General features: G+C 52.5%; 1 protein-coding gene across 7 annotated transcripts in view; it reads right to left on the bottom strand.

The window, feature by feature from the left end:
• Positions 1 to 25,664, bottom strand: part of GLI2 (GLI family zinc finger 2) — a 262,655-nt gene that overhangs the window by 31,320 nt on the left and 205,671 nt on the right. For all 7 annotated transcript variants that reach the window (XM_043894884.1, XM_043894888.1, XM_043894883.1 and 4 more), the window contains 2 exons: positions 10,086 to 10,288; positions 4,107 to 4,292 (listed from right to left, as the gene is read on the bottom strand). In XM_043894884.1, the coding sequence (XP_043750819.1) occupies positions 4,107 to 4,292; positions 10,086 to 10,288 (389 nt within the window). The remainder of the gene's footprint in view (positions 1 to 4,106; positions 4,293 to 10,085; positions 10,289 to 25,664) is intronic.

Genomic DNA, 25,664 nt, shown 5'->3' with positions numbered 1-25,664 from the left:
GGGACCAGCCAGAAACACTGGAGCTGCTGGGCTTTCCTGGCTCCCACGGGTCACAGGGGTGGGGGCCAGGGCGTCCCCAGAGGCAGGTCTGGGCTCCACCAGGCACAGGCCTGGACCGTGATCACCTGAGTCTCTCAGGGGCCACGAGAGCAACACATCCTCATAGACATGGGAACTGCACAGAAACGCCTAAACTTGGAAAAGCGGAAGCGAAGTTCTGGTTGAAACTGGTTTGAAAAAAACGATGTAGGTAACAACAAATACAGGAAATCATAGCACACGTCACGCTGATTCCCTTGGATCCTAACTGAGGGGAAGCAGGGCAAAGAAGCAGTCTGCTGCTGAAATCCACCAGGACTCAGGAAAATCACCTGCCACGAGCCAGGGTCTGTTCAGGCCGAGGCTGGAGGTGGTGAGGCTCCCCTCCGCGCCCTGAAGCCCATCACACCCTCAAGACGGCGGCAGAGGCAGGGCAGCAGTGGGGGTCTCGGGGCAGCTCCCACGCCCACTGCTGAGCTCGCCCGACCCCTGGGCTCAGATGCTCAAGCACTCAGCGCCCCAGAACCAAGAGGCCATGTCCCCTTCCAGGCTCCTGCAGGCGGACAGCTGCTGGCCTCAGCACAGCTTCTTCCCGACTAAGTGGCATCTTTCTACCCCAGGTTCTTCTGTGGCCGACGCTCCCTCTCTCCCTCCCTCCACAAACGCGAGATCCCTGCTCCTTGGCAGCCATGCTCCGGACCTGCCGGGTGTGTGAAGACAGAAGCACCAGCCAGTTACAGCTGGTGCACCCGGGGCGGAGGGGTCCTGCAGGTGGGCAGAGGGAGCTGCAGAACCCAAGCGGAGCTGATGTGGGTGGTGTCTCAGGAGAAGTGCCAGCTGACCTGAGCCCTGGGACCCCTGTGGGACGGAGCCAGGTCCAGCCTGCGGGGGCAGGCACAGAGGCAGAGGAGACAGGCTGGAGGGAAGGCTGCTCAGGCCGCATTGTAAAGTCTGGGCTTGACCCTGGGGGTGACGGGAGCAGGGAGGGGACACCTGATCCAGGGAGGCGGGGACCAGGTGGAGGGAGCCTGAGTGGAGAGGCTGTGCTGGGAGTCGGCACAGACTAGGTGTCTGGGGAGCTGACACGACAGACTTGGGCTGCCTGGGGTGCTCTGGTGGGGTGACCAGTGGAGGGGGGCCTGGATCCCCAGCGTGCGGCCTGGGCAAGTGAGCTCATGTTACAGCAGGGATGGGAATGCCAGCCCCGGAAGGGGGCTGAGTGAAGTCACATAGGGAGTGTGTGTGAAGCCATGGGACACAGGCAGGCCTCACTCAGACGTGCATGCCCGCACGCGTGCATGCAGCAGGCGCTCACATATGCTGGCTCGGCGGCTTCTCCTGCCCTCTGGCGACACCTGCCTGACCACACCCCTTGGCCACGGCTTCTCCCAGTCTGCGCACCACGCACCCCGAGCCCTTGGAAGGCAGACGTCGCTTGGGGAACCTTATGTTCGGACAACCGCAGCAACACTTATGCCCTGTGTTGTTGCTGTCATCTGGCCTCTTGATGACAAGCACCATGATCTCCCGGGAGCCGGCCCGCTCCCCGTGGGGACACCTGTGGGGCTGTTAAGGGGAGCAGAGAGAAAATCACACAGGTACGTGTGCTCAGGGGGCCGACAGGTGTCACTTCACCTGTTGCTTCATCCAGGAGAAGCTCACATCCTGCATGAAGCACCATGCTGGGGAAGGCACGGGGTGAGGCGGACCCAGGGATCAGGTGCCGGTGGCGCTGCTCGGCCGAGCTGTGAGCGCCCTTCAGGGCAGGCCGAGGGCGTCACGGGACAATGCCCAGAGCCGGCGTTGGGAGGACTGCCACGCTCCTCCCTCGAGCACTCCTGTGGGGAGAGTGGCAGGGGGCCTGGGGGCTCGGTGACCACACGAGGTGGCTCCTGTAAGTGTGAGATGTAACAGGGAGGGTGAGACAGGCTGGGACCCTTTGCTGCAGTTCTTGCACCTGGACAAATGTCTCCTCGGACAGCAAAATACAAAGACACTATGCTGCCGCTGCGAAGTCGCTTCAGTCGTGTCCGACTCTGTGCAACCCCAAAGACGGCAGCCCACCAGGCTCCCCCGTCCCTGGGATGCTCCAGGCAAGACGCTATAAGGGATTAAAAGAAAAACAAAAAAACTGCACGCACGTGTAGTAGGAGTAAATTGTGGACAACCAGACACAAAAACAGCAAACACCAACTGCCACTTCTTAAGGGTCAGGAGCAAAAACCAGGTGTCAGGAGCAAAAGCAAGGTACTGTGCATGCCCCCTGCAAACTGCAACACTTAAAGGGTGGGCAAACCACCTAAGCCACCCCTTCAGCCTGACCCCTGGGCCCGCCTGTACCCTCACTCCCATATGAGGAACTCCCGTGGGGAGTAAGTGAGCAAGGGAACCTGTTACTTGTTCTTGCTACCCCCTACTGCAGCAGGGGTCCCAGTAAAGCCTTGTTTGAACTTCTTGTCTGGCCTGTGATCAATTTCTATTGACTAAAGAGGTCAGTAACAAGAAAGGGAGGGGAGGGAAGGGACATCCAGAAGGACTTCTTAAAGGAGGTGAGGTCTCAGCCAAGCCTTAGGAAGTAAGGAGCTTGGCTTTGCTCCAGCCAATAAGGTGGAGTTGCACTGGCCAGCGGTGGACAGGAAGCCCAGGGCAGAGGACGAGAGGACGGGGGTGGGGGTCTGAGGGGTGCAGAGCCCCTCCAAGCCCCGTATGATCCCACGGGCTGCCCGCAGCCCAGGCAGGTCTTCCTGCAGGCCTGCATGCTCCCTGAAATCAGGAAGTAAAGAAGGGCTTGAGGAGGACAACCCTGTAGGAACCTTGCTGTGGTTTCCAGCCCTGCTGCCTGGCCTGTATCCCTGGGTGTCTCTGGGGGGCGCTCCAAGACCAGCAGGTGGAGCAGCACTGGCTGGGGAGGGGGTGAGATGCCCTTAGCGTTCCCCCCTCCTCCACCCTCTCCCACACAGGGGGCTCCATTTGACCCCAGGGGCTCAAGGTCAGGGCGCAGGTGCCCCTGGGAAAACAGCTGTGAGCGTGCAGAGGGTAGGAGGGGGTCTTAGCATCTAAGGAGGACCAGGCCACATCATCTCCCCGGGTCACCCAATCTTCCATCCACACAAACGTGCCTGCGGCCTCCTGGCTCAGTCCCTGACTACTCCAGCCTCCAACTGCTCAGGCTGGAGACCCTGATGCTGTTCTCAACGCCTTCCTTCCTGCCTTGCTCTGCATCCCATCCAGGAACAAATCTTGTGGCTCTTCCTTCAAAATCTATCTGAAACGACCACTTCTCCCAATATCTGCCAGCTGGAACCTCCGCTTCCACCTTGCCCCTAAATCTGTTCTCAACCAGCAGCCAGAATGGGGTTCCTTTCAAGAATAAATCCGGTCCCACTACTCTTCTGTCCAGCTCCACGGGCCCCATCTCACTCTGCTGTGAAAGCCCTGAGCGGCCGGCACAGCCAGCCCCAGAACTCTGGCCATAGCCTGTGGGCCCTGCACTCATAGGGTACCAGATCCGCTGGTCTCCTGGGCTTTTCTTGATCCCAGCAGGCACACTGCTGCTTCAGGCCCTTTGCAAGTGCTGTCTCTCCTGCCTGTTATCACTCTTTGGCTTATTTCTTTGGCTCAGCTCTTTCAATTCTTTGCTCCAATACCTTCTCAGTGAGGACTTCCTCATTCAAGATGGCACCCCCATCCACTTGAAGCTCCTTACCCCATTTCCTTTTTCCTTTTCTTTGGCCACACAGCATGTGGAATCTTTGCAGAGTCCCACAAAGACCACTAAGGAATTCCCCTTCCCCCATTTCTGAGCTGTCGGTCTGTCCCCACTATGCTATAAGTTCCATGAAGGCAGACATGAGTCTTTTTTTTCTTTGGACTGTCTGCAATTCCTACAACACTTCTTGGCCCTTGATGACCCATTAGGTATTTCTGCATGGTGTTTACACTTGGTCCCCCACAGACCCTTCCATCTGCCTCCTCGAGGCAAAAGGAGCCACCAGCACCCGCCTCATCCCTAGAGGGAACTGTCAGCCTTGTTCTGTTGCCCACCCCAACCCCGGCCCAGCACTCACCATCCACTGGATTGAGGTAGTCGTGGAGGTGGGGGGCGCTGGCCGCACCCCCACTCTGCATCAGCAGGTCCCCATATGGCGCGGGGTGGCCCGCCATGAGAGTCATCTGGTGGTAATAGTCTGAGGCGTTGGTGCCTGCAGCGGGGAGGCCAAAGAGTCCCCGCTCCTTAAGGTGCTCATGAGCCACTGTGGGTGGGAGGGAGGGAAAGAAACCGTTAGAATCTGGCCAAAAAGAAGAGAAACACACAGCTGACCCAAGCAGGCCCCTCAGGGCTCACCAGCCATCCTCCACTCCCGAGGCTCCTGGGTCTCCCGCCCCCGCTGTTCCAGGCCAGCCCTGAGCAGACAGCTGGGCGGGGCCGGCTGGGGTGGGACGGTTTCTGCTGATGGGGCTGTAGCTCCCAGCCTCGCATTCCTCTTTCCTCAAAGCCAGAAACAACTGCTTCCTCCTCCCAGAAGCCCCGAGCTTCAGGCTGACAGGGTCCGTGATCCACCAGAGTTTCCAAAGGAGAAAGAAGATGCAATGGGAAGTGCTGGAATGGCCAGACAGCTGGGCGCCAGGCCACACTCACCTTAACACTCAAGGTGGGACTGCGGGTGAGTGCTCACCCAGCCTGGCCAGATAAAGCTCCCCGCCTGTCCCACAGCTGCAGAACCAGGGTGGACTGTTCGCCTTCAACCTCGCACTCAGCTCTGCCTGGGGCTTAGGAAGGAGGTGGGAGGATGAACTTCAGCGTATCCTGAAGGTGCCTGGCACTCAGGGGTGTGGTGCTAATTAAAGGGAGGCTTAGGAAGCAAATTTTGAGTTGCCCGAGAAGTTCGTTTGGGTTTTCCCATCAGAGGAAAATCTTAACAAATTTTTTGGTCACCCACTATCCCAATTGGGAGTCTTGGCTTTTACCGTGTGTGAAAAATGAAGAAGGCGCCACCTTTCTGAGTTGGCTCAATTTTCCATCTGTAAAATGGGGGTAATCATATCCACGAGTCGAATTACCAGTAAAAATGACAGTATCAGCCAATGTTGGGCTAGGCGTTCCTGGGTGGGTGCAGTCCCAGGGCTTCGGGATCGAATCCACTCTCTAGTTCCACAAGCATCACCTGGTGAGCCCCTTAGCAGCTGAGGACTCTGGCACTTTAAGAGTTAAAGATGTTGACTCCAGAGCCCAAGTTTCTTTTTTTTTTCTTCTTTATTTATTTTATATATTGTAGTGGTTTTTGCCATACATTGACATGAATCAGCCATGGATTTACATGTGTCCCCCTTCCCGATCCCCCCTCCCGCCTCCCTCTCCATCCCATCCTTCTGGGTCTTCCCAGTGCACCAGCCCTGAGCACTTGTCTCATGCATCCAACCTGGGCTGCTGATGTGTTTCACCCATGATAGTATACTTGTTTCAATGCTATTCTCTCAGAACATCCCACCCTCGCCTTCTCCCACAGAGTCTAAAAGTCTGTTCTGTATATTTGTGTCTCTTTTTCTGTTTTGCATATAGGATTATTGTTACCATCTTTTAAAATTCCATATATATGCCTTAGTATACTGTATTGGTCTTTATCTTTCTGGCTTACTTCAACATGATGGGCTCCAGTTTCATCCATCTCATTAGAACTGATTCAAATGAATTCTTTTTAATGGCTGAGTAATATTCCATGGTGTATATGTACCACAGCTTCCTTATCCATTCGTCTGCTGATGGGCATCTAGGTCGCTTCCATGTCCTGGCTATTATAAACAGTGCTGCGATGAACATTGGGGTGCACGTGTCTCTTTCAGATCTGATTTCCTCAGTGTGTATGCCCAGAAGTGGGATTGCTGGGTCATATGGCAGTTCTATTTCCAGCTTTTTAAGGAATCTCCACCCTGTCCTCCATAGTGGCTGTACTAGTTTGCATTCCCACCAACAGTGTAAGAGGGTTCCCTTTTCTCCACACCCTCTCCAGCATTTATTGCTTGTAGACTTTTGGATAGCAGCCATCCTGACTGGAGTGTAATGGTACCTCATTGAGGTTTTGATTTGCATTTCTCTGATAATGAGTGATGTTGAGCATCTTTTCATGTGTTTGTTAGCCATCTGTATGTCTTCTTTGGAGAAATGTCTGTTTAGATATTTGGCCCATTTTTTGATTGGGTCATTTATTTTTCTGGAATTGAGCTGCAGGAGTGGCTTGTATATTTTTGAGATTAATACTTTGTCTATTTCTTCATTTGCTATTATTTTCTCCCATTCTGAAGGCTGTTTTTTCACCTTGCATATAGTTTCCTTTGTTGTGCAAAAGCTTTTTAGTTTAATTAGGTCCCATTTGTTTATTTTTGCTTTTATTTCCAATATTCTGGGAGGTGGGTCATAGAGGAACTTGCTGTGATTTATGTTGGAGACTGTTTTGCCTATGTTCTCCTCTAAGAGGTTTATAGTTTCTGGTCTTACATTTAGATCTTTAATCCATTTTGAGTTTAGTTTTGTGTATGGTGTTAGAAAGTGTTCTAGTTTCATTCTTTTACAAGTGGTTGACCAGTTTTCCCAGCACCACTTGTTAAAGAGGTTGTCTTTTTTCCATTGTATATCCTTGCCTCCTTTGTCGAAGATAAGGTGTCCATAGGTTCGTGGATCTATCTCTAGGCTTTCTATTCTGTTCCATTGATCTATATTTCTGTCTTTGTGCCAGTACCATACTGTCTTGATGACTGTGGCTTTGTAGTAGAGCCTGAAGTCAGGCAGGTTGATTCCTCCAGTTCCATTCTTCTTTCTCAAGATTGCTTTGGCTATTCGAGGTTTTTTGTATTTCCATACAAATTGTGAAATTCTTTGTCCTAGTTCTGCGAAGAATACCGTTGGTAGCTTGATAGGGATTGCATTGAATCTATAGATTGCTTTGGGTAGTATACTCATTTTCACAATATTGATTCTTCCAATCCATGAACACGGTGTATTTCTCCATCTGTTTGTGTCCTCTTTGATTTCTTTCATCAGTGTTTTATAGTTTTCTATGTATAGGTCTTTTGTTTCTTTAGATAGATATACTCCTAAGTATTTTATTCTTCTTGTTGCAATGGTGAATGGTATTGTTTCCTTAATTTCTCTTTCTGTTTTCTCATTGTTAGTGTATAGGAATGCAAGGGATTTCTGTGTGTTAATTTTATATCCTGCAACTTTACTATATTCATTGATTAGCTCTAGTAATTTTCTGGTAGAGTCTTTAGGGTTTTCTATGTAGAGGATCATGTCATCTGCAAACAGTGAGAGTTTCACTTCTTCTTTTCCTATCTGGATTCCTTTTACTTCTTTTTCTGCTCTGATTGCTGTGGCCAAAACTTCCAAAACTATGTTGAATAGTAGTGGTGAGAGTGGGCACCCTTGTCTTGTTCCTGATTTTAGGGGAAATGCTTTAAATTTTTCACCATTGAGGATAATGTTTGCTGTGGGTTTGTCATATATAGCTTTTATTATGTTGAGGTATGTTCCTTCTATTCCTGCTTTCTGGAGAGTTTTTATCATAAATGGATGTTGAATTTTGTCAAAGGCTTTTTCTGCATCTATTGAGATAATCATATGGTTTTTATCTTTCAATTTGTTAATGTAGTGTATTACATTGATTGATTTGCAGATATTAAAGAATCCTTGGATTCCTGGGATAAAGCCTACTTGGTCATGATGTATGATTTTTTTAATATGTTGTTGGATTCTGTTTGCTAGAATTTTGTTAGGGATTTTTGCATCTATGTTCATCAGCGATATTGGCCTGTAGTTTTCTTTTTTTGTGGCATCTTTGTCTGGTTTTGGAATTAGGGTGATGGTGGCCTCATAGAATGAGTTTGGAAGTTTACCTTCTTCTGCAATTTTCTGGAAGAGTTTGAGTAAGATAGGTGTTAGCTCTTCTCTAGATTTTTGGTAGAATTCAGCTGTGAAGCCATCTGGTCCTGGGCTTTTGTTTGCTGGAAGATTTCTGATTACAGTTTCGATTTCTGTGCTTGTGATGGGAAATCCAGAGCCCAGGTTTCTTCTAACAGCTGTCTTCACAGTCTCTCTGATATTAGCTTTGGCAGATAGAGGAGATGCACACGTGCTGGGCAGAGAGAAATAGCCAGTCCACAGAAGCAAGTCATCCTCTGCTTCTTCTTCCTCCCCTCCCTCTCCTGCTGTATCCTCCAGGGAGAGCCCCAGCCTGCAGCCCCATGGCCTCTGCCTGCCCTGTCTGTGCCTTAAATGCCCTCCCTTCCCCCTTGCTCATCCACCTCCTCCCTGAAGCCTTCCCTGGAATGCCCATTGTCCTCTGCAACACACACTCTGGCAGATTCGGCCTCAGACTGCTGATGATATTTTCAGCTGGCACGGCTGCTGAATGAACCTGTCAGCCTATCTCTGCTCACTGGGGAGCTTGGTCTGGGGACTAGCGAGGCCTCAGGGTCTCTGACCCATCCTCTGTAGGGGTCAGGGCCATGCTCATTAGCCACCTCTCTTCGGTACATTGTCTGCTGTCTCGAGGGTCTGGGGCTGGGCCAAGTGGGTGTGGTAAGTGCTACAAGGCTGGTATATGGAAAGCAGGCACAAAATCAGGGCTCTGTCAACAGAAGTCTCTGACTCCAGGGCAGTCTCATCTTACCACTTAGCTCTTCGTGGCTACACTGCTGTCGGTAGCCATGGGGTCTCCGATTCACAGGCTCTCCAGGAGGGCGCTCTGTTTCTTGTCCCTCCTCCAGACACCCCTCTGGCCCCTCTCTGACCCAGGCCTCGGGAGGACCGCCCAGTCACCATGTGTATTAGTTTCTCTGGGCTGCGGTAACAAGTTAGTTCAGGCTTGCCGCTAACTGCTGTGAAAACAGATTTGATTCTCTCACAGCTCTGGAGGTCGGAAGTCCCAAATCAAGGAGTCAGCAGGGCCACCCCTTCTTGGAGGCTTTAGGGGGAAATCTGTCCCTTGCTGCTTCCAGCTTCTGGGAGCTGCCAGCTTCCTTGGCTTGTGGCCACGTGGCTCCATCTTTCCGTCATCTCCTGTGTCTCCCTTGTAAGGACATTTATCATTGGATTTAAGGCCCACGTGGATCATCATGATGATCTCTCTGACTCAAAATCCCCAACCTAACCAAGTCTGCAGAGGCTCCTTTTCCACATGAGGCAACACAACTCCTGCCCACTGCACCACATGTGAACTTTAAGGTGGGGCAGCACTCAGAACGTGGTCTGCATGCTCAGGAGAGACGTGGAGGGTCTTGGGTCCACTTTCTGGGAGACAGCAGCCCCACACGGAGGCAGCACAACCTTTCAGGGCATCCGGGCTTGGTCAAGGCCACTCGGAGGACCGACGCAGAGTCCAGCCCTGGGTCCAATCCCAAAGGGCTATTTCCAAATGACTGCATCCTGATCGTCCATCTTCAAGTCCTGTGGCTGCAGCCACTCACCTGGTCTGGTTTCTCTTTGTGACTCTGCAGTTTCCTGTCTCAAATGAATTGAACAGGTTTGTCATCTAACTCTGAGCTGGGCCACTCAACATCCTCTCAAGATGGACATGAAGCCACTGGTGGTCACCGCTGCAGCCTGGAGTTCATTTGGAGGCCATGTGTTGACCCACAAGATGATGGAGGCAGACAACCAGCCTGGCTCTGCCTTCCTTCTGCTCTGGGGGCCCCAAGACACCCTGATACATGACCCGCTCTGCTTACTACCAGCTTCCGCAGGCTTGGGTGTGTCACAACCAAGCAATTCTCACCCAAGATAGGACCTCCGTGAACAAACAGAACTTATCATTCTTGTTACATCATTTTGCATGCTAAGAGTGCTCATGAACAGCTCTTCAAAATGAACGCAAAACCAAATGCGCTCCCAGTGCTTATGGCTCTGACCACTCATTTATCAAAAGACCTGTTGTTGAGGGGTGGCAGGGAGGAAGGCCAGCCTGTTCGCCAACCCACGGACAGGGGAGGGAAACACAGCATCAGAGTTAGCATCGCCCCTCTGACCCCGCACCCCAGGCCTCCCTACTCACCATCCGCGGGGCTGAGGCCCCTGGCTGCAGAGATGGCGGGATGTGTTGGGCTGCCGTGCACGGCCCGCAGGTAATGGTCCATGTGGGGGCTCACGTACGGGTGGGGGGCGTTGAAGGGGGACTCCCCGGGGCCGGCAGGGTGTGGGGATAGCCGAATCAATGAGATATCAGAGATGACAGGGCTGCCGCTCAGGGCGGGAGGTCTGCAGACAGAAATGACAGCGTTGTAAGAAAGCACAGCCCACCCAGGAGGACGCAGGGGAATCCCATCAAGCAGCAGAACCAAATGAGCAACCACACGTTTATTTTATGCACCAACATCCCTCGGTCACCTTTCACATACAGTCTCAACTCTCACACTAACACATGAGCCAGTGAGTGCAGGTGGAAAGCTCTTGAGGCTGGTGCGGCTGACCACCCAGGCACCTCATGTCAGTGATGAAATTCTGCATACATGGGACTGGATATGCAGAACCACAAGCTCGGCAGGCCACACGCCTGCAAGCTGCCACCACTGCTTCCCCATGGCCTGCTCAGGGCTGGAGGCATTAACAAGGAAGTCTCCGTTAATGGACTGATGCATGCCTCCTACCAACTGGTGTGGAAAACAGACCATGAAAATGGGCTTCCCAGGTGGCGCTAGTGGTAAAGAACCAGTCTGCCAATTCAGGAAAGAGACCTGGGCTTCCCCGGTGGCTCAGTGGTAAAGAATCTGCCTGCAATGCAGGAGCCCCGGGTTTGATCCCTGGGTCGGAAAGATCCCCTGGAGGAGGGCACGGCAACCCACTCCAGCATTCTTGGGCTCCCCTCAGAGCTCAGTCGGTTAAAGAATCCACCTGCAATGCAGGAGACCAGGGTTTGATCCTGGGTCAGGAAGATCCCCTGGAGAAGGAAATGGCAACCCACTCCAGTATTCTTGCCTAGAGAATCCCCATGGACAGAGGAGCCTGGTGGGCTATAGTCCATGGGGTCGCAAAGAGTTGAACAGGACTGAAGCGACTGAGCATGCACGCATGCATGCGGAAGAGGCAAAGGGCTTATCTTCCGAACAGAATTGAGAGAAAGAGGAATCAGGAGATGCCCTGAAAGATGGAGAATTTGGGACTTTCATGGGACAATCCCTGAAGTGGAGCACTCAGCCACAGGATCAGCTAGAAAGGAAAAGACCAGGATTCAAGAAGAGTTTTGAAAGGCTGAGCCATCATTTTGGAATATCATTCTAGCTCTCTGTACATGAAGCTCTTTCTGATGTTCCCTGAGTCTCTCTTCTCTGACACCCACTGACAATCAGGGATGTGCCTGGTGTGGCTGCAGCCTTCTTCCATGGTCAGCCTTGCAGAAGGGGCCTGCTCCACTTGACAAAAGGACAGGCCTGGCCCCCGGGGGCCTCCAAGCAGCTGTGAGCATGTTAGCTGCAGGGGTGTTCTGAGGTCATCTGCTCCAAAACTTGCCCATGTTAAAGAAAAATCAGACAGTGGGAGTTGCTGGGAAACCAAAACTAAGTCACTGGAAACCAAATTTACCAAGATTTCGTTTTTTATTTTTCAGAAAATAGGGACCTCTCTGTGACTTTACACAGTGCAAAGAATGTGTTCAGACCAATCTGGTCAGCCTTGCAGGAGGTTCAGATCAATCTGCATTAGACTCTCAGCCACTCTAAAGAATAGTATGGTGGTTCTTAAAATAAATATATATAAAAAATAAAAGTACCATATGATCCGGCAATCCCATTCTTGGGCTTATATATGGATAAAACTCTAATTCAAAAAGATGTATGTACCTCTATGTTCATACCAGAACTATTCACAATAGCCAAGACTTGAAAGTAATCTAAATGTCCATCAACAGAGGAATGGATAAAGAATACATGGTACATATATACAGTGAAATATTACTCAGCCATAAAAAGGAATGAAATTGTGTCACTTGCAGAGACATGAATGGACCTAGAGACCATCATATTGAGTGAAGTAAGTCAGACAGAGAAAGATAAATATCATATAATGTCACTTATATGTGGAATCTAAAAAAATGATATGAATAAACTTACAAAATAGAAATAGACCCACAGAGAAAACAAATTTTTGATTACCAAAGAAGAAAGGTTGGGGGGGAAGGATAAATTAGGAATGTGTGATTAAAATACCCCCACAATTACATATAAAACAGGAAATCAACAAAGACCTACTATACAGCACAGGACGCTATACTCAGTATCTTGTGATAACTTACAATGGTAAAGAATCATATATATATCAAACTGAGTCATTTTGCCGTACACCTGAAACCAACACAACATTGTAAATGAACCACATTTCAATAAAAGTTTTTTTTAAAAAAGCAGAATCTCAGCCGTCACCAGCTCAGTCACACTGTGCTCAGTAATTCAACCTCACCAAGGCTCAGGTTTCTCATCTGCAAAATAGGGGTAACAACAGTGCCCATTTCACAGGGTTGCTGTGAGGATGAACTTCCCTCAGACAGTGCCTGAGACACAGCTATCAGTCAACAAAGGAGAGCTGTTATTACAGCATCAGTACCACATTTGAGGGCAAAATCCAGACGTGCCAGGGAAGCCCTCAAAACCGTTATGTCGGATGTGTCAAAGGCACCGCGAGAACCAGTCACTTCAGAGAAGGCATGGTTTGTTTGTGGCTGCAGCAGACTAGAGCTAATTACTGACTGTGTGCAGCAGGGCATGAAAATTGTGCTTATGACAGAGCACACACCAGAACCCAAAGAGGTGACGGCCGGATGTCTTAACATCTGCGTTATACAAACTCCCCACGCAGAGGCCACTCCACCCGCCTAGGTGTACGCATTCTGCTATGTCATTGTCGAGGTTTTTTTTTTTTTTTTTTGCTGCGCTGGCTCTGTTGTGGCAAGAGGGCCTCTCTAGTTGTAGTGTATGGGCTTAGCTGCCCTGTGGCATGGGGGATCTTCGTTCCCTGACCAAGGATCGGACCCTCATTCACCACATTGGAAGGCAGATTCTTAACCACTGGACCAGGAGGGAAGTGCATATTTTGGAGCTTTGGTAGATATGACTTGCAAGGGACATGCAGATACAATGAACCTGCCAAGCCGCCTCCTTGCTGCAGCGCTTTTGCCCACGTCAATTCTTGGCCAACCTGCACCCTATACCTTGTCAGGGCAATTTCTTCTCCTCCCTGCAGGCCTGGGTCCAGGGACCCAATCGCTAGTGCCCTCCCTGAAGCCCCTCCCCCTGGCACAAGCTCTTTGCTCCCCCCAATGAGGCATGATTCTCATCTGAGGGGGGCAGGCGCGCTTGCCAGGTAAGCAGGTTCTATCTAGGAGCAAGGTGTGTCCCAGGCACTGCTGCATCGGTGCCTGGCAGGCAACTGACATCACACAGTCATTCAGAGTGATTTTCAAAGCCAGTGATGGTGACACCCGTGAGCCAGGTACTGAGCCTGGCAGAGGGGACCCTCTGCTGTCAGTCACAGCCTCCAGCTGTTCTCATTCACAAGCTGCCCTGAGAGCCCAGGGAGCTTCCTTGTAGCTCAAATGATAAAGAACCTGCCTGCAAAGCAGGAGACCCGAGTTCCACCCCCGGGTCAGGAAGATCCTCTGGAGAAGGGAATGACAATCCACTCCAGCATTCTTGCCTGGAGAATACCATGGACAGAAGAGCCTGGCAAGCCACAGTCCGTGGGGTCGCAAAGAGCCGGACACGGCTGAGCGCCTAACACTGCTAAGAGCCCAGGCCACCTGTGAGGAAACTGCACTGAGTCCATGGATCAAAGAGATGGCTCCGCTCCGGCCACAGAGGCCAAGGGTCATTGCAAGAGGAGAGAGTAAGTGATGCACCTGGAGTGAGTGAGTCCTCAGAGCTGTGGTCCTCCCCCAGACAATTCAAGGCAGGGCAGGTTCTAGGGTTCGCAGGGAGGCTGGCTGGCATCGAGCTTAAGGCAGTGTGTTATCGATGAAGCTGGTGGCCCTAAGTGGCCTGGTCAGGCCTCCCTAGTATCAGGTCACCCCCTGGGGGGCATGGACCCCTGACAACTGGGTGATTACAGGGGGTTTAAAGGAATACATGGAGGGCATATGGCGGCCCCAGTCTGTCCATGGGGACAAACATCCCACTGGCCAAGCAGGAGGCTGGAAAGAGTCTTGTCATGGCAATGTGCACCCCACTGGGGAGCTGCCGCAGCGGGACTGGAATCCTGTCCAGCCTCAGTGGCTGGGCCCAGGAGTGGCAGGTGGGGCCTGAGTCCGCACACCGAGGAGGTGGCCCTCATATCCACACCTCTGCCACCATCCTTTGGAGGACAGAGACCTCTGTCATCCCCTTCCTGTCACATTCTTCACTAAGGGGACAGGGAGCTCAAGTGTCTTCCAGGCCATCCCCTCCCCTCAGGGATGCCTTGCTGACTTCAAAACAGCAGCCTGTGAAGGAAGCAGGGGCTGACGGCCTCTGGGAGGAGACCTGAAAACTCTGGCACCAACAACTGTACTTTACCCATGAGGGCTCCGGGTCCAGAGACGGAAGTCACCCCCATGCCATGCTGCCAGAGACACAGGCAGGATTCAATTCCAGCTCCAGGTCCTCACTCCCAGGATCACGCTGCCCTCAGCCCAGGTCCTCCCTGACCCAATGGGAAACAGGGCTGAGGTCTCCCTGTGCCCTGGGTGTGACACAGCAGGAAGCTTGGAGAGGCCACTGCCCTGTTTCAAAGCAGATTCGACAGGGGCCAGTCGGGAGATGGGTCAGCTCACGGGAGAGCTGATGGTGGGGTGCCCAGAACATCCCCTGCTCGTCCAGCGACAGGAGGGCTTCCAGTGCCAGGCCTGGGAGAGGGGTTTGGGCCAGCAGGGCCTCTCAAGAGAGACAGAACCCAAATGCGAGTCTGGGCAATGCAGAGCAGGACTGGGTTCTGGGGGCTGTCCAGGGGCACCCAGGCCGGGGCCATCCCCGATCCTCCCACTCATCTGGCATCTGAGACTAGGGTGCTGCCCGCCTCTGGCGCCTCCCCAGGTGGTACACAAAGATTTGCACTGGGGACATGGGAGCAGCTAAACAAGCATTCAGTCCCTCCCCTTCCCTTCTGAGCCACCAGCCAACTTTGGGTGTGGAGCATCTCCTGACCTGGGCTCCTAGGACCCAAGATGACAGGCCCATTAACAACACAGCTACAGGTAACCAACAGTCTAGACACTGCCTCTGGGAAGCCGCCCTGGGTGTCCCCACTGCATGGCCCCGCTTAGCTGTGCCCTGACCTGGCACTGCCTCAGACTGGGTGCCAGCGGCCAGAGGGCCACACACATGTTCTTCCTTCACTAATCTCAATAAAAGATCCACAAAGAAAAAAAAAAAAAAAGATCCACAAAGTCGGCACCTTATGTCTGTTTTACAGATGAGAACACTCTCAGAGAGGCTAGGTACCTCACCCAAGGTCACTAAGAGAGCAAGCATTGGAACCACAATCAATCCAAGAGGCTCCCTTAGCAGAGAGGCAGGTTTTCTTGATGACTGCAGTTCTCTGTGAGCAGGGCTCTGGTGGGCGCAGGACCATGGAAGGGACAGCAGCCAGGAACAGAAGGACTCGATTTCTCCTCCCCCTGCCTTGTTCCAGCTCTTCCACTCTCTTCCTCCCCACTCCCATCCCATCACTAGGCACAGTCCAACCCAGCTCTTAGGAGCGAGCTGGAACCTCTGCCTCACACTGGGTTGTGAGTGACAGATAGGCTCCAGGGTCACAAAAATGCCAGGAGATTGTCATTCTAACAGACCAAACACAGCCAAAGGAATGAATCTCAAATGGCAGAATTTAAAGCATCAGGAATGCATCAGGGGGAGCAGGGGGCTTCCCAGTTGACCTTAAATCACATGAACACACCTAACTTTCAAGGCGGGGCCTTCGGGGACCAGAGTTGCTCTTTCTTGGATGCTCGTCCCATCCCAAGCACCACTAACAGTCCCCGTACAGGCGGTGCTGCCAGGCTGGGGAACCAAGAACACGGCTTTGGGGGGTGCCAGGAAAGGCAGCTGCCGGTAACACTGGAGCTGCTTCTTCAGGCCATCCCCCAGCCACAGCCTCCCTTTCTCCTTCCATTTCCATGCTTATGGGCTGTGGGAGCCTGACCCTGGTCTTAGCCATGACCCATCCAGGCCTTGAACTCTGGCAACTGGGCAGACTCAAGGAAGCAGCCTTGAGGATGGAAGCAGGGACCAGGTGTGTAAGCTGATCTTAAAAAGACATTACATTCTCCTAGGTTGTAGGTACACATGTGTGCACACTCACATGCTTGCAGGTCTTTGTCAACTGGACTGACCACATCGGCCTCCCTGCGGGCTGCTCAGCTTCAACTCCACCCTTACGTATCACCTTCTCCACTGCAGCCCAGCTCTGAGCTCATCAGAACCTGATCTTATCAATCGTTTCTTCCCATATTTGTGCATATTCCCAACAAAATTGCCCCGAGCACTAGCTGTGTGCCCAGGGACCCACAGGGAGCTCACAGCCCAAGTGGAAGAGGCAGAAACACAGCTGGTTTGATCAAGATTCCAGCAGAGGAACAAATTCCCTAACTCTGCCTGAAGGCTCCTCAGAGAAGGGGACATTTGGGCTGGCTTCTGGAGGAGGAACCCAGGAGGAGTTCATGGGGGAAGTATATTAAAAATAAAGGAAGCAAGTGCAAAGAAGGGCTGGAATGTAAGAACACGTTTGCGAAGGTTGTATCTTGGGGGGAGTGGCAGACCCGCAGAGCCCACAGAGGACGTCGGGCTGGATCGATATCGGATCTTTCCTTCTGCTGCTGTGGGTGGGGCACGTGACCCCAGCTCAGACGGTCAGAGTGACCCATATTCCCAGGCACCAGGGGAGATGGGCGTGTGCCCAAGACAGCAGCTTTGACTGAAATCTTTGGGAAAGAAGTGGGCTCTGTCCACAGGTGGTGTTGTGCAGGTAGGACATAAGTGTGGAGCTGCTGAGGGTTTTGAGGGGAAGGCCAGGAACAGAGGTGATGAAATACAAGCATCAGAGCTGAGAGTCACAGAACAAGTTTCTTGAATTGAGCCCCTGGATAGGGATCTGGCTTTACTGGAAGCTAGCTGTTGGTGTTTAGTCACTAAATCGTGTCTGACTCTTTTGGGACCCTCGTGGATTGTAGCCCGCCAGGCTCCTCTGTCCATGGGATTTCCCAGGCAAGAATACTGGAGTGAGCTGCAATTTCCTTCTCCAGGGGATCTTCCCGACCCAGGGATCAAACCTGTGTCCCCTGCATTGGCAGGAGGATTCTTTACCACTGAGCCACCAGAAGCTAGTACCTCGTCCTTTCCAGTTCTCTGAGCCAATACATTTGTTTGTTTGTTTGTTTGAACCAGTTTCAGCTGACTTTTTCTGTCTTTGGAAACTGCCGAGGCTTGTCAAGGCGAGCCTTGATGAATGAAGCCTCCCCCGGCTCCCCCTGTCCGAGATCTGGGGCCTGGCTTCCTGCAAGGCAGACTCAAGCTGTGGTTCTTCGGGCCTGATGCCCTCTGGCCTGCAGGCATTCTGCCCACGGCTGCTGGGCGGCGAGGGCAGCTGTGCTGGCCCTTCCGTGTCTGGGCACGGAGTACAAGCAGGAGTCTGGGTAAGAAGAATGGCCAGTTACCTCCTGCCTCCTTACGTGTGTGTGTGTGTGTGTGTGTGTGTGTGTCTGTGTGTCCATGTGTGTGTGTCCGTGTGCCTGTGTGTGTCTGTGTGTACATGTGTGTCTGTGCATGTTTGTGTGTGTCTCTGTGTGCATGTCTCTGTGTGTGTGTGTCTGTGTATCTCTGTGTGTGTACGTGTGTGTCTATGTGTGCATGTCTCTGTGTGTGTGTCTGTGTATCTCTGTGTGTGTTGCGTGTGTGTGTCTGCATGTTTGTGTGTGTGTGTGTGATGAGCAGCGGGGCCCAGCCTCTCTGGGCTGATTCTGCGGCAGGACAGGAGTCCTGTGGTTCCTCCCAGCATCAGGGCTTTCCTTTTTTCTTCCCTCCCCCTTGGGAGGGGCCTGCAAAGCCCCCGCACAAGGTTTCAGGGCCAGGCTACCAGCCCAGGGAAGAAAGGAGGAAAAGGAGAAAGAGGCGCAGGAAAAAAGCAAGTGGAGACCAACTAACTGGCCCATTGCCACTCCAGTCCAAGTGGGCACTGCCAGGAAAGGTGCTATTCACCACGTGGCCAACGTGCGCTGGAGGCCAGCCCCGGGCAGCAGGCTCAGAAACTCTTCAAGGCCGGTCTTACCACCCGCACTGGGGGCAGTCAGGAGCCTGGCCCGAGGCTGCAGAACTCTAAGGGGCCGAGCGTTTTCTGACTCTGGGAAGGCAGGCTTGGTCCTCTGACGCTGTCAAGAGTGCATGGACAGGTAAGACCCCACCACAGCTGTCTCTGCCCTCGAGAAGTCCTGTCGGTGTCCCTAGACAGACATGGCTTTGACTGGACCCTGGGGATGGGGGCGCTGGCGGAGGGCAGCTGTCACACAGGTAGGCGGCAGAGTCTGGACTCTCTGGGTCTGAATTACGGCTCTGCTACTTCTTGCGGACCTTGGTCATGCAATCTGCACCCTCACCAGCAGGATGGGCAGCTGGGAGATGGAAAGAGCACAGGACGGAAGCTGTGCTGTATTCCTGGGCGACAGGCAGGGGCTGGGCCCGTGCCCACGGTCTCCTTTCTTACATTTAACAGACGCGCCAATGGACAGCACTCAGAGGGTGGAGGAGGGCACCCCGCCCACCTCTCCCAGCATCCAGCCCTGGGCCCCGCCCTCCCCAAGTGCTGAGCACAAGCGTTGGAGGGAGATGAAAGGGAAGGCCATGGCGATGGGAGCCCTGCACGTCTGTGTGCATCGCCGCTCAAGCTGGCTGGACTTGAGCGAGCACGCCTAGACCCTTGGGGACGGGCGCCATCCCTGGGTGCTGGCACAACAGGCTGCGTTCCTAGAGGGTGTTGGCTTCCGCCGGGCTGCGGAGTCTGTGCTCATGGGAGGACTGGGGGGTATATCTGACCCCTGGCACAGCCTGAGCCAAGGCGTTGGGCAGGAACCAACGTGCTCCTTCATTTGGGGATTGGGGGCCCTGGACCCCACCCAAGGTGCCTGTTTGGAGAGGAGAACAATGCAGAGCTGAGGGTGCTGACTCACCCAGACTCAGCACCAGCCGTCGGAGCAGGTTTGCCCAGGCGGGGGTCAGCAGCCGGAAGGAAGGACCCTTGGCCACCCAGAGACGTTCCTACTGGCGGTTATATTCACAGACCTTTTCCTGTGCAGGTCAGGAGGGCCAGAAATAGGAAGAGAATACCTTCCACGTCCCATTTCACAGACGGCATGACCGACACCCAAAGTGACAGCTGGCAGAACACTGGGACCCAGTGCTGGGCATCACTCTATCCTAGCCTGGTCCAAGAGCCTCACTGAGGGGCACAAAGGAGAGCTCTGGTCACTCGGGGCTACAGGCCTTCAAGCCTCCCCTCCAGCCTGCTTCTTGGCGTGACCGACGGCCTTCATGGCACCAGGACACCACACGCCTGCGTGGTCTGGCGCCTATGTCCCACCTCCTGAATCCTGCATGTCCCCTCATGGTTTTCTCTCTGGTCCTGGGCCCTGCCTTGCTCCTCCTCCTCAGGGAGCTGGCCCCGGACACCTGCTTTTCCATTCACACCTTTCTCCTCTTCATCCCTACCCTGCCCTGGAAGTGGAGGACAGTTCCCTCCCCGGACCCTGAGCATGTCCCTCGTGGCTGGTCATCAGGCACCTGCAGTGATGGGTTCACATGTGGCCTGTCTCCTCAATGGACAGGCAGCCCCAGCGGCAGACTCCAGGCCCACTTCCACTCACTCCCCCAGCACCAGGACCTGTGCGGTCGGGTGTCCACATGTGCTCAACCTTTTGAAAGAATGAATGGATGGATAGATGGATGGGTGATGGATAATGGATGAATGAGTGGATAATGAACAACGAATGGATGGATGGATGGATGAAACAGTGAGTGTGTCCAGTGTAGAGCAGGGCATTGTAGCAGAAGACAGGGGTTCCTTGCCTCACTTTTGACCACGGGCCTTGGAGCAAGTCATGCCCCTCTCTGAATCTGCTTCTTCATCCGAAAAGAACAATCACAGAAACACTCTTACAAATACGAGTGAGGAGTGGAGAGGAGGCAAGTATGGGAAGCTGATGTCTCTCAAAAGATGTCTCCATGTCCTAATCCTTAGAGACTGTGAAATTACTGTATTTGGGGGAAAAAAAACAAAAATCTGAAGGATGTGATTAAGGTGAGGATGTTGAGATGAGATTATGGGTTATCTGTGTTTAGTCGCTCAGTCATGCCCAACCCTTTGTGACCCTTTGGACTGTAGCCCGCCAGGCTACTCTGTCCATGGGATTTTCCAAGCAAGAATACTGGAGTTGGTTGCCATTTTCCTCCTCCAGGGGATCTTCCTGACCCAGGGATTGAACCTGGGTCTCCTGCATTGTACGCAGATTTTTTTATCCACTGAGCCAGCAGGGAAGCCCTGTGGATTATCTGGGTGGATGCTAAATGCCAGCACAAGTGTTGAGAGGCCAGGCGGGGGAAACCTGACCCAGAAGAGTAGGAGGCAGTGTAACTCTAGGGCAGAGGCTGGAGGGATGCAGCCACAAGCCAAGGGGTATTGGCCACGCCAGAGGCTAGAAGAGGCCAGGAAGGGACTCCCCCCAGAGCCTCCAGAACCATAAGAGAAGAAACCCCTGTTGTTGTACGCCACGGAGTCGGTGGTAACTTCCTAGAAGCTGAGAAGCTGCGTCAAGCATGCTCTGCTGGTGTGGAGAAGGCCTCCGGGATGGGGCAGGAGTTCCCGTCATTATCACTGTCACATGTCTTCCGAGACGGTCGGCTCGTAGAGAGCAGGGTCAGTGTGCTATTTCCTGGAGTAGCCTCGCCCCAGTGGGTGCTCCCCATCAGTGGCAGGCGGGCCAGGAAAGGAGTGCCCCTTCACACCAGGGTTGGGGTGTGTGGGAGGGGGTCTGAGGGCTGTGTTCCATCTCCCCCGTGTCACAGGGCTCTGGAGCATGCTTTCCTGCCAGCCGCCTGGATTACACGGTCACTGGCTCCCCTTGGCTGAACGCGCCCTGCACACAGCCCTGACATGCCAACCCTGCCCGCCCCGGGGACTGCTTGCTTGTACACACAGGTCCTGCCTTTGGGATGAGCTGCTGCCACCCACCAGGATCCCAGGGCCACGGGCAGGATCGGTGGGCTCAGAGTGGGGAGGCCATGACCCTCTGCTGTGGCCGAGCCCCCCAGGCCAAGGACCCGCTTACTCAGAAACACCAGGCAGGTGACCTCAGGCCCACTGATGTGCCAGAAAGCAAATGAATTTCCTAAAGCTGGCCTGCTCTTCTGAGCTCTGCTCTTCCCTAAACTGGGGCTCTTATCACCCGGGGCCAGGGAGGGCACAGGTCTGCTCTCACAGGCATCCCTGCCGGCAAGCCTTTGGCCTACGAACAGATAGAAAGAGCGCTCCAGGGGGACTTCCCTGGTGGTCCAGTGGCTGAGAATCCGCCTTCCAGTGCAGGATCTCAGGTGCTCACACTCTGGAGTCCATGTGCCACAACTAGAGAGAAGCCTGCGTGCCGCAAAGAAGACCCGATGCAACCATAAATAAATAAAAAAATGTTTTAAAAGAGAAAAGAAACACAGCTCCATCATGCCCTGCTGCGTGGAGTTCAAGCTCCTCTCCAGGGCTTGAACCAGGGCTGGCAGCTAGCTGGTCAGTGATGTGTTCCTGTGGTCATGCATCATCGCCTCTGCCAGATGAAGAGCATGGGTCTCTGACAACACTGGGTGGGGCTCTGACAGCTCTAAAATATAATACAAAGGAATCTATATACAGAATAGACAGACTTATAGACAGAAAACAAACTTACGGTTACCGGAGGGGAAGGGTTGGAAGAAGACTCAGCCAGGACTTCACACCCAGAAAGCAGGGCAAGTGGCTGTCGACCCGAGCGATGGGTGCTGAACCAGGAATGTTTGATCACCCCTGACACTCCCTGGGTCCTCTCTGAACCCCCTCTCCCCACACACAGATCTAAGCCAAATCTAAGCCAAATCTAAGCCAAATCTAAGCCAGTGACTGAGTGTCATATGGTCCCAGTAATGACAAGCTGTTAGGAAAAGACAATCCCCTGGCTCCTTCCCCCGACCCAACCTAAAGCTCGCTTTGGTGCCTTGACAAAATCACCATGCTGGACTATGTCCAACAACCAAGACAGGGAAGCAACCTAAGTGTTCATCAACAGAGGAACGGATAAAGAAATGGGGTGCGTACACACGCACACAGACGCACACAGACAGACAGACAGACAGACACACACACACACACACACACACACAGAGGAACATTACTCAGCCATTAAAAGGGATGAAATAATGCCATCTGCAGCCACATGAACGTTACCGTACTAAGTAAGCCAGACAATGACAAATATCGTATGATATCACTTATATGTGAACTCTAAAAAATAATACAATAGGAACAGGCACACAGACTTAGAAAACAAACCTACGGTTATCAAAGGGGAAGGGTTGGGAGGGATAAAGTAGGAGTTTTGGATTAACACACTACTATATACAAAATAGATAAACAATAAAGTCCTATTGTATAGCACAGGGAACTATATTCAAGGTGTTGTAATAACCTATTTAATGTAAAATAATCTGAAAAAGAATATACATAACTGAACAACTTTGCTCTATACTTGAAACTAACACAATATTGTAAATCAACTATTCTTAATTAAAAAAAAAATCACCCTGCTGGGCCCTCTGGGATTAGGGAGGGAGTGTGGACACGGTAGCCTGCAAACAGTACACAAGATGCTAGAGCCAAACTAGGGGTGGGAGGGAAAGGTTTCATTCACTCTTCTGGGGTAGTCTGAGCAGGCTTCCTGTAGGAGGTGGCATCTGAGTTGGGCCTCAACTCTCACAGGGGAGTGAAAAGGAGTCAGTGAGTGGGGCAGGTTTGGTGTTCTGTGATAGAATAGTTGAAAAAAAGGTGGGTCAAATCGGGAAACCTTGACTAACAGAGTCAAGGGGCTGAAGCTCAGACCAGACAGCTGGGTTGTGAGAGAGCATGTGGGGAAACTCACGAAGGAAGGGTCAGTTAGCTATGCCAGGTCACAACAGGAAGGTCCCTTCACCCAGATGCTTCATTACAGGAGCAGAGAGGCCAGGCACAGACTGGGAGAAGCCATTTGCAGCACAGGTAACCAGCCACTAAATGAGTAGCCTTAATATAGAAAAAGCTTAGTGAGATGAGCAGGAAAAAGACAACTCCATAGAATAATGGGCAAAAGAACTGAACAGGCATTTCGTGAGAAGGAACTGTTATTGGCAAATAAACATATGAAAGGATGTATTCAGCTTCATTAGTGACAAAGGAAATGGAAAAATCGAATCACAGGAGATGCCATTTTGGCAAAAATTAAAATGTGGATGACCTCACGCTGGGAACAAGGATGTGGAACAGGCTGAGTCCTTGAACTTCGCTGGTGGGAGTGGCTCGGCAAAAAGTCTGGCAACATCTAGGAGGGTTAACACGTGAATACCCTGTGACTTAGCAATTTCATTCTCAGACACATTTATTCTAAAGAACGGGCAGTACTTGAGCCCCGGAGATCAGTGTTAGAGCATTCACTGCAATGATGCTCAAGACAGCAAAAGCACAGATGCATCTCAGGTGCCTGTCAGGCCAGATTGCTTCAGAGCAGTGAGAATTCACAAATTAAGAGCACATGCATCAATGGGATGACTCTCTGGAACATTCTGTGACCTGTGAAATCAGGTTTCCCAAGAATCCATCTGAAACGATTCTATTTATATAAACCACACAGAGCAAAACCAAACAACGTATTATTAGGAGAGTCAGACCCCAGGTCTCAATGGACATGAATTTGAGCAAACTTCAGGAGACACGGAAGACAGAGGAGCCTGGCAGGCTGCAGTCCACGGGGTTGCAGAAGTCAGATGCAACTCAGCAACTGAACAGCAGACACCAGGTAGAGCTGTTACAGATGCAGGAAGGTGATGACTCCAAGAGACGGGGAGCTCCAAGGAGGACCCTGGAGGGGCACGCGGGGCCCCAGGGTGCCAGCACATCCCCCATCCTTGGGCAGGGCAGGGGACCAATGGTTACTGCTACTCTTCACATCATAACCATGCTTCTGCTATGTTCCTGTACGTCTTCAAAGTAATAAGACCAACTTTTTAAAAACGTGGCTGGGCAGAAGCTGGCTGAGTGGACGGAAGTTCTGGGCTGGGGAGTGGAGAGACCACAGGGCTGCCGTGGAGAACCTGTGGGCCACTGAAAGGTCCAGTGGTTGTCTCCAGGGTCCCTGGGTGGGCTCATCTTGGCCACTCCATCTGTCTGCTGCCAGGTTCCCTCCTAGCCAGCCTCAGCTAAGCCTAACCCTAACCCTGCTTTGTGACAGACAGACATCTGTGTACACACGTAATCCTTCAGACATTCCGCTCACCCTGTAGAGACCCACATGCTCCACCAGACCTAGCTGAGGGCCAGCTCTCAGCTGTCATTCCCTACGCAGGGCAGACCCATAATAAAGAAATCACTGTGTTCAGCTGACAAAGAGCAGATTTCTTGCTAAGTAAACAGCGATGTTTGGGTAAGGAAATTAGGTTATAAAATTGCGCCTACAAAGGAGGCCATACAGATGGATTTGGTTAAGACCTAGCCACACAAACAACCGGGGTTAATTCAATCACTCACCCTTTATCACATTTTCTTTTCATCAGAGCAGAAGGATGGGAAGGTTATCAGTGTTTTCAAACATCCAAACCCCCAAAGCAGAAAAAACAAGAGGGGAGTTATCAAGGAGGCTTTTTTCCCTAGCAAACTGATCACTTGTTGACTTGTGCAGGCTGAGCTGGGTGGGGGATGGGGAGGTGATGGATTCCATCCACGTGTTTTGGGAGGCAACTGGATTAGCTCCCCGCTAACAAGGTACCTGGGGGCTTCCCCGGTACCTCAGCTGACCAAGAATCTGCCTGCAAAGCAGGAGACCCCGGTTCGATTCCTGGGTCGGGAAGATGCCCTGGAGAAGGGATAGGCTACCCACTCCAGCATTCTTGGACTTCTCTGATGGCTCAGTCAGTAAAGAATCTGCCTGCAAATGTGGGAGACCTGGGTTTGATCCCTGGGTTGGAAAGATCCCTTGGAGGAGGGCATGGCAACCCACTGCAGTATTCCTGCCTGTAGAATCCCCATGGACAGATGAGCCTGGTGGGCTGCAGTCTGGGGTCACGAAGAGTCGAACACGACTCAGCAACTACGCCCAGCCCAGCACTGCACAAGGCACCCGAGGTGTGGGACAGCTCCGGGGACGCAGGTCCTGCTTCTCCAAGACAGGTCACCCTTGGCTGAGCACAGCTGCGGAGAACCTTCCAGAAAGACATGGCTTTACGGGGATGGTCCCATCACAGGTCAAATGCAGGGGCTGGAAGGGGAGCTATGGGTGGGAGTGAGACACTCCGTCTCAGGGTTGGGAGAGGGGCTTTGTTAGGCTTCCCTGGAGTCTGGGTTTAAGCAAGGAGAAAAGGCCTGG

The sequence above is a fragment of the Cervus elaphus genome, chromosome 33 (genome assembly GCF_910594005.1).
Source record: "Cervus elaphus chromosome 33, mCerEla1.1, whole genome shotgun sequence".
In the NCBI taxonomy this organism is placed as follows: domain Eukaryota; kingdom Metazoa; phylum Chordata; class Mammalia; order Artiodactyla; family Cervidae; genus Cervus; species Cervus elaphus.
Note: the sequence above shows the minus strand (reverse complement) of the source record. Positions and strands in the feature narration are given on the sequence as shown.